Source organism: Epinephelus lanceolatus, chromosome 13 (genome assembly GCF_041903045.1).
Source record: "Epinephelus lanceolatus isolate andai-2023 chromosome 13, ASM4190304v1, whole genome shotgun sequence".
Lineage (NCBI taxonomy): Eukaryota > Metazoa > Chordata > Actinopteri > Perciformes > Serranidae > Epinephelus > Epinephelus lanceolatus.
Window position 1 is genome coordinate 10,358,661 of NC_135746.1, and position 13,584 is coordinate 10,372,244.

Genomic DNA, 13,584 nt, shown 5'->3' on the forward strand with positions numbered 1-13,584 from the left:
TCTGCCTTGATGGTGCGCCGCGACCGGCTCTGGGTCAGCTGGGAAAGGCTTGAGGCGAAGCAGGCTCACAGCTTATGTGTTTGCCACTTTCTTTTTCATTTTAACCCACACCATGATCTTTTTCTGACCCTAACCAAGTGGTTTTTGTGCCTAAACCTAACCAGACCTTAACCACAGGGCATCATGATGATTTCGGAACAACGGGACTTTGGAACAATGGGTTTAATATGGTCGGACCAATGGGCTGTCGGAATAATGGGCTGTAATTGTGCTGATTGTTGGGATCGTTACATCCTGTAGGGACTGAACAGTGTTGGGCTGTGATGACTTACTTACTAGTGTGTCACAGTAATGAGATTACTTTTAGTAACTATTGAGAAAGAGATTACAAATTTGTATTATTATTTTTGGTTGAGTTTGAACGATGCTGCGCTTTAGCCAATCACAATTGGGGGGCGGGGCCAACGTGCAGGTGTCCCCAGGAAATGTGTACCTACAGAAACAGCAAGCTCCGCGTCCATGGCGACCGCTCCACCAAAAACGCTGTCTCGTCAACGTGAAAAAAATATTTTTTCCAGTGGATGTCTTAGTTACAACATAATTTAGCTAACTGGAGTAGTTTCATGTCGTATCCGACAACGGGAGGCTTTTAACAGATGACATCCTGATGTTAGCTTTGCTGCTGCTGCTGTTAGCTCTCCCTGTCAGCTGCAGCCACTGATGCTTTCTAGACATCGTGATTTCCCAAAACTGAATAAATACCACACATAGCAACACAAAACTGCTTTGCTAGTTCAGTCATGTTGTAACTAAGATATCCGCTGGAAAAAATATTTTTTTCACGGACCGTTTATTGAGTTACTGTGTTACTACAGACACCGCTAACAGGGCTTACAGCTAACGGTTAGCCCAGCTAATCTACGATAACCATGTTATTAATTACAAAACGTGCACACAGAAATAGTAATGTTTGTTCAATCATTGTGTTTATAGACATTACAAACATCAGATTAGTCTAAACGGTGATATAGTAAATGTGATATATTTGATTTGATTGATTTTTTTCAGGTCGACTTATCTGTCAATAAAGTCTAAGTCGAGTCGACAAGTCATTTGATGATGTCATCACACTGACACGGCGGAGGAAAGTGAAGTTTCTCCACACATGTAATGTGTGTCTGTCAAGGCCCGAACATACTCGGGCGGAACGGACTGCGCGGAGGTCCGCATGGACTCAAAGCGGACGTCCGCAAGCCCTGTGCGCGCAAAGCTCAGATTTTACAACCACGCGGACTCCGCTCCACGCACCAGTGACTGCTCGGCATGTATTTTTCACATCGCGGGGATTTTTCATGGACATTTTTACAGGAAACTACAACGCGGAAGTGCGCTCGACTATGAAAGCCCGAATGACTGCGGACATTCCTCGCGGAGTCCGCTCCGCTTATAGTACGCCCGAGTATGTTCACTTAGTCAAAGATAAAGTATCAGCGTAAGCCAATCAGAGGCAGCGATTGCATTCCGTACACAAGCACACACAGAGAGAGAGAGAGGGAAAAAACACACGACTTGTCGACTCCTCCCGGGCGGTGTCGACTTGTGCCACTGACGTCGACATGTCGACAAATTGACTTTTCTGTTAATGCCCTAATATATATATATATATATATATATATATATGTATAGCTAAACTCTGCTGGTTTTCTACCTGGAAGTATTTGTAAACAACAAGGCGATTCCCTGGGGGCACCGCCGGAAGTGACGGGGTTGAGCAATCCCTGAGGCCCCTGTACTTCCGTTAGTCAAAAAACTACGGGCAGTGCCTCCAGAGGTAAAGGAAGGAAAAAAAATCTTTTTTTTTTTTTAAACCAATGGATTTCCAGATTGACTGTGGAAATATTTCAGACTATGAAACATTTTATCTCTCTCGGGCTCTACTGCACTGAGCAGGAACAACTGTTGTTTAATCGGCTGTTTATTGTGTAAAACTAAACCCACATTAATTCTCTTTTGTTGCTGCTGCTGCTGCCAGACGAAGTTAGACTGATGTGAAGCAGCTTTTGGCTGAATGTATTAACATGGAAACACATCATGATTTGATGTCGGCAGAATGATCCAGAGGTTAGTGTCTGGCTCTCCACAGTGTGTCATGTTTGATGGGGCGGAGTTAACACATCGAGTCAGAGTTTAACAGCATGTAAACGATGAGCACAAACATTCACACGCAAGGTAAAAACATACAGCATATATTTTTATGTGCAGTTTGAGCAGTGGCGTGCACAGATTTTTTGAAGGGCGGGGGCGAAAAGAAAAAAAAGGGCACATACAGTGCATTCTCACCACTGAAGAGGGCACTAAGTTCCGCGTGTTTTCGAGGGCACTTCCGACATGTTTACGTGTTATACAAATGGCACATTATATAGCCTTAAAACAGACTAACTAGACAGACTACTCAAGTTAGTTTGTAGTTAGGATCAGCATCCACGAGAACTGTGTAGATTCAACGTTGGACTGTGAAGAACACACAGAGACATGGATGTATGAAAGAAATAGCCATCTGTACCAGGCTGTCCCTTATCTATTTTACATTTTAAACCTCAGACGTGTGCAGTGTCAGCCTCTGACCTCGAGCACAATAACTGGACGTTTTTCCAGGAAATCTGGTTGTTGTCTGGTGTTGATGATTCCAACTTTGTGTCCCAGTGAAAGAAGCCATGAAATCTTTAATTGTGGTTAGAGGCCGTTTTTACTTGCTGGTATGCTCATCTGGACTCCAGGACGAACTCAGGAAACAGTCTTCAACACAGACTGGGAAAAGTAATATTTTTATAAGCAGATGACTGTTAATCGCCCTCGTTAGCTTTAGATCCACTCGTTTTACCCACCTGGTAACATTTAAAGGTGAACTGTGCAGGAATTGTTGGCTGCTATTTGTAAAAAGTTTCTCCAGTGAAAGTGAAAGCCTTGTTGTATGTGTGGGTTTTTTCTTTTGGCACTGTGTCCACGATTCTTGTAGCTTCCTCTGGGATACATGCTGCTTACAGCACCTGTAACGATATGGGCAGTGTCAAGAATGCCATGGGGGAATTTCTTCAAATTTGGCACAAATGTCCAGCCAGCAGAACCGAGCTGTAAACACGACTCTGACGTTTTATCAAGTTTTATCAACTTGTTGGCAAACAGTTGCCTGTGATGTCAAGCCAACATTTGGTTTGGACATCAACCTGATTTCTATTTTCAACCAAAATTTAACGTCTATCAAATGTTGGAGGGTTGATGTCAACCCAACATTTGGTTTTGATGGATATCACAGACACGGAGCAACATTAGCATTTGGCAGAGGTGACAAAACAGCTATAAAACTTTTTGTCAGTACAAGTTTGACGCATATTCATCTGATCCACTGTTAATACATAAACATGGATGGGTGCAGATTTAAGGTCTAAAATGTGATTCTAGGGTTCTCTGTACAAAGAGTCATATTTGTTTTTTCAGTGACGTTGGCCGCGCCTAATGGAAAAGATTTAAAGTCCACATGATAACATGAAGGAGTATCTTTGCTGTACAGAATTTAAAGTTAAAGTATGTAAACTGACACTCAGGGCAGCATTATGGTAACTCTGAGCTTCCAATGGAAACAGACAACATATTATCTGTCACATTATATTTCATATAGTGTTTTTAGGATTCTTTCCCCTGTCTGAGGTTGTTTCTGTGCTCAGCTTCAGCCTCTTATTGTTCAGTTTCCAGATGTTTGAGGTAAGATAATCCCTCCAACCCAAAACCTGTAATTCATGACCAGAAGTTGACCTCATGTTTCAAGAGGTCTCTCCTGAGAGGGTGGTTTAACCCCAGCTGTCCCCTCAGCCTCCATCTCTGTCCTAAAGTGCACTCCGGAGAGGGGAACATGGTGATCTGTGGGGAGATACAGGAACAAAATCAAACACCCCAGTGTGATGTCATAAGAGCTACATTACCACGTTGAGCTTGGGGCATAATTAGCGCTGTTATAACACACAGTGAACGTCCAGGAATCAAGGAATTTCTTACCTTGGTCCACACCAGCAGACAGTCATCTCCTGACCCTGTAGCTTCGTGATTCACAGAGACAGTGTTTGGAAGAGAGGTTGGGAATCGTGCCTGCATGTTGAGCAACACAACATGACAACTTCATTGCTCTTTAGTTTATTTAGGCACCAATACAGCATGAGTCAGAAGATAGCTAATTTATGATGTTAAACAGAGTAACAGTAAACTTTGTGATGGTACCACAGGGCCAGATCACAGACACTACATGCTTTGTTTGGCACGAATGATAGGAAATTAGCTTGATTGCTTTGGCTCAGTTTCTATGAGAAAGGTCCAAGGTGTTAAACTCTGACTAGTGTTGGTTCAAATTCCAAAAATAATCTTTCTAAAATCGACATCACTATAATCCGGGTTGACATTTTAAATAAGGAGACAACATTAAGCCTGACACCAGGGACCCGTCCCATAAAACCAGTTTACCAAACGTCAAGGTTTATTTCGGTTCGTCTGACTGAATTTCATTTGATTTGTTCAAGTTCAGTTACTATGACAAAATATGCTGAGAAACTAACTTGGGGTCTCATTTTTTTAAAATTGTGTATGCACAAAACGAGGCCTGAAAGAAGCCTACGCCACTTCCCACGGACAAGTTGTGATCTATCAAAACAGACTTGATGGGAGAAACTTTGACCCATGCTTACAAACATTCTGGAGACAGTAAATTGGCAACGCAGATGGTGAGGTGGAAACCTGATCATAAAAACTGTCGAATATTTTTTTGGTGAACATCCACAGAAACGAAATGGGGCAGTGCCACCAGAGATCATGGAGGCAGTGTGGTGTAGTTCAAGCACAATACGACTGTAGGCGATGACGAAGAAATTTGAGTAATGGCGGAACTGAATGAATCAGTAATATATATTAAAAATAATTTCCTCTGTTCACGTCAGGATGTACATATTGGCTGCGCAGACCTGCTTCGTCTACAGCGCTTTACAATATCACGACCTCCTCCACTGTTGCCTCATTTGTTGTTGTGAGAAACTTTTGACTCTGCTCTCTAGTGCCATCTATTGGCTGTATTTATAGCATAATAAAGGACGCATAGAAGTATGAGGGCAGGGACGTTTACATTTGAAATGGACGCATCTATTTTTGATAATGTAAAGGGAGAATAAATCAGTCTTAAAGGGAGATTTCGGTTTATTTCAACCTGTCTCCTATCGTCCTAAATTTGTTTCAAGTGACTAGTGACATAAAAATAATAGTTAGCATGTTAGCCATTAGCCTAGATACAGCCGGGGCGCATAGTAGCGTCAGACCTGCTAAAACATAAGTGAACAGGCTTACTTCAAGTGCAAAGTTAGTCCACTAAACAAGCTTTTTTTCCACAAAGACCGCCTCATATCGTTAGGATAAATGTCAGAGAACATATAGAAAACGACATGTAAACGTGTTGTCTTACCTTACCGGTGTGGTGCCATGTTTGTTTACCATTTAGCTCTGCTTTCCAAAGCGCGGCCGAAATAGCGCGAGAACAAGCAGCGATCTCATACCGTGCCTGAAAGGAATGGCTGCTGCAAGGCTGCGTAGCTCTGGAGATTAGTGGTGTACCTGTGAATGCTGTGCCCCAGTGCCCACAGAAGAGGAATGCCTCTGTTGCAAGGAATGGGACCGGTTGCAGCCTTATTTTCAAGGTCTGGATGTGACCGAGGATGAGACACCTCCACCTGGAGTAGTATCCAGCTGGGCTTTATCTAGAACTTGTGAGATTTCAGGCACGGTATGAGATCGCTGCTTGTTCTCGCGATATTTCGGCCGCGCTTTGGAAAGCAGAGCTAAATGGTAAACAAACATGGCAGCACACCAGTAAGGTAAGACAACACATTTACATGTCATTTTCTATATGTTCTCTGACATTTATCCTAACGATATGAGGCGGTCTTTGTGGAAAAAAAAGCTTGTTTAGTGGACTAACTTTGCACTTGAAGGTTGCCCGTTCACTTACGTTTTAACAGGTCTGACGCTACTATGCGCCCCAGTTGTATCTAGGCTAACGGCTAACATGCTAACTATTATTTTTATGTCACTAGTCACTTGAAACAAATTTAGGACGATAGGAGACAGGTTGAAATAAACCGAAATTTCCCTTTAAGGGCTCATTTATGCTCAGCGTTAGAATGTACCTTCATAGAACAGTCCGTATGATATCCCACAAATTAGCGCCCCACGAATGACGTTATAAATGTAGTATAAATCAGTATAAAAGTATAAATCAGCCTTAAGGGCTCATTTATTCTTAACGTTACAACATATTCTCACAGAACGGTTCGAATGATATCCTTGGCATTAGCGCCCCACAAATGACATTACATCCATAACTTACAGTTACGTAATTAACATAAAGTTACTGAGGTTAGGTTTAGGAGAAGAAACAGGGTGAGCACTTACCTTAAAATGACTCAAAGTTCACTCAGTTGCAAACACGTGACTTCAGGGGAAAGTCCTGGACCTACTGACCACCCCAGCCTGCCTCCTTACAAGATGGCTTGGGACCGCTTCCTTGTTTAATCTGTCAACGCATGGGTCACATGACAGCAGCCTTTCAAAATACCTTGGGTATGTAAGAATTTCAGTGTATTACTTTTCGTAGGAAAATGTACAGTTTATGAGAGCAGCCTGAACGTTGGCTATGCAGACAGATGGAGCCTTCTGTCCGCACTTCATATCTAAAGAGAGAATAAAAAGGCCAACATGTTGTGCTCCATAGATCTGTAGTTGGTGTTGTAGTTTGCTCTGAGTTTAGAGATTCTTTAAGGTGTATACACTTTATGGTCCTTATTATACTGACTGTTACATCTGCTACATGTTGTTGTTTCTATCGTCTGGTGTTGGTTTATGACGGTTTATAATCATTTGTTTCTGACATTTCTGCCTGTTGGGCCAGATGGCCTCGTTCAAACAGGACACAGAACGGTCTTGTTTTTTACAGACCGGTTCAGCTTCTCGATATTTTCATTGGTATCTGAGACAAAACAACACAGGCGACCTTGAATCCTTGTACCTCACTGCGTGTTAATCATGTACCACCCATCTGTCCATGTGCTCCCCATCCTGTTCTCTGAAGTTCAACCAGAACATCTCTCCAGCTCTGTGATCTCCGGATCAAGTGGAATATGAAATCAAAATATGCCTTTATGAATGAGGCTGCTGTTGTGAAGCCTTGATGTGACCCAGCGAGGCTTTGCTCGACCTGACCATATAATCCCTTTGCTCTGAAGCCCTTTGAAATCACAAGGTTACGAGAAGGAAGAACGCCAAACCATACAACTTCATTTAGAAGAGTAAAAAGAAAATAACACCAGACCACAACTAGATTGCCTGGCAGGCGAGTTGATTACTCTGCTTGAAGTCAGAGGTTAACACTATACTGTGGCTATAAATAAAGAAGGAAATAGATAATCAAGGTGCAAATGGTCAGCAAAACCACTTGCCGCCCGTTTACCTTGTTTTCCCCACAGAGAACAACATGAGGCCGCTCATTGTGTGGTGTGTATTTCTCTGCTCAGGTACTAATTGTCAAGAATTGAGTGACAACTACAGCGAGAACAAACAAATCTCTAATTTGGTTGACTTCCCAAAACCATCTTAGAGCTAACATGATCTTAACCTTGAGAATTTTTGGGGAAAAAGAGTCCTATGTTGTTGTGATCACATCAAAACCTCAAGACATCCGCTCTTCATCCACAGACGGAGCTGGCTCGCTCATCATCATCAGACCTAAGAATGGAATTATGGTCACATAATAACGCTTTTACGGGAGTTTCATAACTGCGTGAGACAGATGTTAATTCAACCTTGATGAACCCTTTCTAATGTTTTCACAAGTAACATGGTGACTTTCGGCCACTCCACACTCTGCTGTGGATTGTTTGGTTTTATACGGGTGGTGTCAGATATAACTGCACATCTCTGCCTATCTACGTACGTATGTGATGAGATTAGATGATACATGTTGTTTGTCTTTGACATTCTGCCCTCGCTCACATTCCTCCTCTTGTTTTAGTCACTTTAAAGGTTCATTTAAACTGTGCTGCTCTTATGTAACTGGAATTTAAATCTCGTCTTGTTTCCCTCGCTGATTATAAATTCTTCTGCTGTGTGTTAATGTGCAGAACGGGTCTTAAAACATACCACCTTAATTAAAGTTGTAAGACTGCCTCCATCTCACACTGACTACATTTACGTGCACACAGTTTTGACCTGAATTCCAAAGAGACATTATTCCTGTACTGTGATGTTTATATGTCTAATGAAAATGAATATTCCACCAATATTCCTGTTCACATGCAGACTCTGGTTAACGTACCCTAATGTGATGTTTATCACATCCAAATATAGAAAATTGGAACTGCTGAAGCCACTCGTGGCGTTTGCTTTCTTTGCATTAGAATAGGATTTTTTTTAATCTTTCCCACCGGTGGTGGACTTGTTGGACTGTATGAACTCCCTCTTTCATTCCTTCAACCATCTCCTTAAAAAGGTCGGCCTTGTCATATATGTGATATTTGCACATGATCCAAAAACCTGTTGATACCCAGGTCTTTCATAATGTTAAACAGTATGTTTCTCCTTCCCACCAGAAATGAGGGCTTTTTGTTTGGGCATGCATCTCTACCTCAGCCTGACAAACTGTTGGCAAGTTGGTTTGTGCATGGGCGACTTACAGTATCGTACCTTTGGAGCCAATAATAACCCTTCAGACATGGTACCTAGACCCTTGGTCTGTTTAGTGTTTCCACCACAGACAGTCCTCTTAAATGAGGGCGGGGTTGTTGTCACTCACTGCTCCGTCCAGCACTCGCTGTATTTCCTCATCAGCGGTGAGACAGATGGAAGTCTGTACCTGGTTTATCGTCCACAGAATGAGGCTGCATGCCAACATTTTCAGAACTAAATCAAACAGGCTGCAGTGAGAGTCTCTCTCCATGGGATATTTAAAAATAACAGCTTTGTGCATTTAGTCCTTCTCAGGCAAGCTCAGGGGTTTAGTGTTGCTGTAGCCCACAGGAACGACGCTCCGCCAAGTGAGGATTAGAATATATGACGTTCATAAATTAGGATATATACAGTATATTTTTTGACGCTTGAAGATCCACACATTACTGAAAGTGTCTCATATAAAAACTAATGGAACGAAGTTGTCACAGTGAAATGTAAGGTGCGCTGATGGATTCACGTCATCAGCTCATAAATTGAGTAACATTACAAGTAAACACTCCACCTTAAAAGTTGCCGGCAGTCGGCCCAGTGAATGAAGTTATTTAGAGTTCAGAGTGACCGTCCTCTATTGACCAATCAGACTGCACGGTTTCTAACTCCACCTTTTAGTACCAGATCTGTGCGCTAGGTACCCCAACAGAGGGGGGACCAAACATGGGGACGGTAAGAAACGGTTCTGTTGGTACCATCCACAACTTTCACTGTGGAAACAGAAAAAATGAACCAAACTGAACTGAACCAGACTGCTTGGTGGAAACGGGTTTTTGAAGTTGTTCTCCTCCTCTTTTTGCCTCTCTTTGCAGTCGTTATGCATCTTTCTGTGGTCTTTCTCTTTCACTGTGTCATAACTGGATGCAACATGAGCAAGTGTCAGCGACTTAATCAGTTTGATTGCCTTCTTTTCTACTGGATTGTCCTAATTACCTGCAAGTGACGCGATGTGGTGCGCCGCTTTGAGCTGAACTTTTGCCAGATGCCCCATTTCTATTTTTATTCTGTAGCTCACACCGCAAGCGCCGCAATGGACGAGGAATTACCTACATGATACCTCATTATTCCATTACAAAAACCTAAATAAGTTGTCATCCGGCTTGAGGGAGATCACCACAGAGCTGAAAGTGTCTGGTTAAGCATTGTGTGGGATGCTAGTAAGCTAGTTTGTTTTACAAAGTGGAGATGGTGGTATGATGCGGTCTGGGAGCTACAATCATATCTTTGTTACTTGTGATAGTATTGTTCTTTGTGTCAATAATAAGGAAGTACGTACTGAACCATCTTTTCAGTGGTTACTCTGAGCGCACAGCTGCTGGGTGCGTGTTTTGTTTACATGACGTGACGGGAGTTCCATTTAACAGATCCAGTGTAGACAGAGAGCATCCGATGTAACACGATGCGGCGCAATAGTCTTACGCTTGCATCCAGTTAGGACACGGTGTCTGTCATCATTGTGAGTCTCTTTGCGGCGGTTTTGCATCTCTTTGTAAATGTTTTGTGTATCTTTGTGGTCAGTTTGAGTCTCTGCCTGGTCGATGTTTCTTTGAGTGACATTGTCAAGTTGAAGGTTGGGGGGCCCTGATACTTTAGGTCCCTGGGCCTGTGTCTGAAAAGACCCGTTCAGTAATCCATCCATGGGTTTGTCTACAACACACAGAGCTAACTGTTAACAGGACACTGTTGCAAACTGCAGTTAAAACCCCAGTTGAGAAGCATATACTGAATGGGCTGTATACATGTCCAACTAATGCTCCTAGAACCTAAATAATATCAACATATCCCACGTCTTCATCAGAAAGTGCCATATTCAGAACGAGGTCTAATTTGGAAAGTTCAAACAGAACATGCTGTTTACATGACCCACATCAAATTTGGAATATTGTCATATTTAGAATAATAGTGAAATATTAGTGTGCATGTTAATGTTGTCACTGTGAGGGACCACCTGTATGATTCACATCTGATTTATTGATTATTGATAGATCCAGTAATAATTCTTGTGTGTTCCTGTCTTTTTATTTTTGCTCCCTGGTTGCAGATAAATGTTACTCCAACCAGACCAGCCCCAAGTGCGTCTCCTCATGCTCCTCCTCTTCAGAGGCGGAGCCCAACTCCTCTTCCTCCTCGTCCTCCATCCTCCCCGTCAGCCAGATGATCGACAAGGTGAAAGGTTACTGCTCCACGCGCTCCGACAACTTCTACAAGAACATCATTATGTCCGACAGCTTCGCCCACAGCACCCGGTTCTAGATCTGTCCTGCATTTTCCACCTTCTGGAACTGTCCCGTGTTTTGGAACTGCCCAAATTGCTCTGGAAACTGTTGTGACATCATCCTCCCAGCAGCCTTTGGGACAGAGGAGGCTTCTGCCTAAGGTTCCGATATAAAGCACGACACTGGAACCTACCTTGCTGTTCTGGAACAATTATTTAAGGCTTTGCTTTTGTTCTGGAACTGCCACCCAACACGCGAGAACCTTTTGTGTTCTTGAACTACTCCTAGTATTCTAGAACTCTCTGACGGCCTCAGCAGTTAAGTCTATCTGTGTTCTGGATCTGCTCCAATCGTTCTAGAACTCCTTTTCACCATCAGCCAGAGAGACTAGAATTCTAAGGGCCATCAATCAAGCCCCTAAAATATTCTAGAACCCTCCAGGTTTCTGAAACTACCAGAGCAACCTTCAAGAACTCTCTGACAGCCTCAGCAGTTTAAGATCCTCTGTTCTTGGAAGTGCTTCAGTCATTCTAGAACTTCTCTCCTAAGTCAGCCAGAAAGACCGGATCTTAGAATTCCAAGGGCCGTTAAAGAAGACTTCTGAAACTCCCTGACATACATTCTAGAACTCTCTGGCAGCAGCAGCAGTACAGGATCCGTTGTATTGTGGAACTGCTCCCATCATTCTAGAACTTTCCTCCAGCGTCAGCCAGAAAAAAGAAACAAATGATTTTACAATTCTAAGGGCCATTGTAGAAGAATTGGTAACCCTCCAGGGTTCAGATACTCCCTGACCAACATTCTAGAGCTCCCTGACAGCCTCATGAGTTTAGAATCCTCTGTTCTCTGAACTGCTCCAATCATTCTTGAGTTCTTCTTCAGCGTTAGCCACAACGAACGGATTTTAGAATTATGAGGGCCGTGACAGAAGAATTTGAGATCCCTCCTGGCTTCTGAAACTCCCTGACCAACATTCGACAGTTGTAAATCATGTTCTAGAACATTTGGTTTTCACCCCACTGTCTTTCCCCTGTCATTGAGGATACATGCATCCTTCCTTGCCCCTGGAGCTTTGAATCAGAATCCCTGTTGTGGTTTTAATTGTGATGTGTTGGATGTTAGTGTTACATTATGTACATTGTTTTCAGGCAGGCGGCCCAGTTTTAACTGTAATTTTAGACTGATGAGCAAAAATTCAAGATATGTTTCTGTATCTCGTCTTTAGAATTTGTGAAGAGCTGCTTATTTTGTGTGGAAGAATACTAATTAGTAGGCCAAGGTGGTATTTATTTTTTGATACCCTCCTGAAATTTTACTGGGGAATAAGGCTTTTTAGTGTGTGGTGTGCCCAACCCCCCATCCCCTACTCAACCGGGGACTTGCTATGTTCTGCAAGCTCACTTGGCTTTTGCGGTCTAATGAACAACCTCAAAAAGCTCTCAAAATCTCAATAAAGGTAACATTCTTACACCTATTTATTTATTAAGCAGAGAATAACAAGCATTCACCTCCGCAGTGCAAGCTTCTCTCTTTCACTCTCTTGCCCTGTTGACTCCTCATAAAACACACTTCATTCAAAATTGACAGAAAAAAAAAAACGCCACCAAAACCTTCTTGGTTGGTCTCGTTAGTCGTTCAGTTAGTTAGTCCACTGTTACAACAATCACCAACTCTGGTTTGGTCGCAAAAAAAAAACCTGAATTCACAGAGTTAGATGTGAAAATCTGCAGTCTCCACCAGCAGTTTACAGTCCTCTAACATTATCCCACCACTCGCAGCCAGTCACCACATTTGTCAGCTCAGCTGCCTGTTCCACCACACTGACCTCTGTTGGCATGTGATGTGCACTACATGCAAAATATCCTCAGTGCAGCCTCTCAAGTATGAGGGTAATAGAAAGATGAGTGTCTGTATTTTTGATGGTATAAATGTATAAATACCCTGGTATACCGTAATACCATGATACCGCCCAGGCCTACTGAATAGTTAGCACACAGTTTTCCTCAGCACCAACTCACCATAAACAGCTACATGATTTAAACCAGAGCGCAAATATCTGCTAATCAACAAAAATCTGCCTGTTCCTGCAGAATGTGTTAAAAGCAGCCGGTGCCACAAACTGTTAAAAACCCAGAGACCAAGTTCAGATCATGATAGACAACGCCACATATTATGGTTTGAAACCCTGGGGTGTCTGAGCGCTCCGGGGCGGTCAGAGAACATTGCTGCGATTCTACTGTATCATATTAAATTTCAGAATCGGCTGACCTGGCTGCCAGACTGCGTAACTGAGAGGAAACTAAAGGGAGCAGAGGGGGGGGTGGGGGTGGGGGGGTGGGGGTGGTTTGGGGGGGGGGGGGTGGGGGGGGTATAAGAGGGGAGGAAAAGTTCTGATAGAAAAAAAAGTAGGCTGTTAAGTTTTGGTGTTTTTTAATACTGTGATGTTTGTTTGAAGTGTCCGTTTGTGCATGTGTTTGTGGAGCCATATCCCATGTAAATATTGATGATCTATCTATTCTATGTGCCTTATTCTATAGTGTTATAATGTGTCCTGATGGTTGCTTTT

The 13,584-nt window shown here is 42.8% G+C and overlaps 1 protein-coding gene across 9 annotated transcripts in view; it reads left to right on the plus strand.

Annotated features, from left to right (window-relative positions):
- Positions 1 to 13,329, plus strand: part of adgrg6 (adhesion G protein-coupled receptor G6) — a 145,653-nt gene extending 132,324 nt beyond the window's left edge. For 8 of the 9 annotated variants that reach the window (XM_078173703.1, XM_078173705.1, XM_078173704.1 and 5 more), the window contains one exon: positions 10,844 to 13,329. In XM_078173703.1, the coding sequence (XP_078029829.1) occupies positions 10,844 to 11,055 (212 nt within the window). In that variant the 3' untranslated portion in view covers positions 11,056 to 13,329. The remainder of the gene's footprint in view (positions 1 to 10,843) is intronic. The other variant, XM_078173707.1, reaches the window with a different exon arrangement.
- The last annotated feature ends 255 nt before the right edge of the window (positions 13,330 to 13,584 follow it).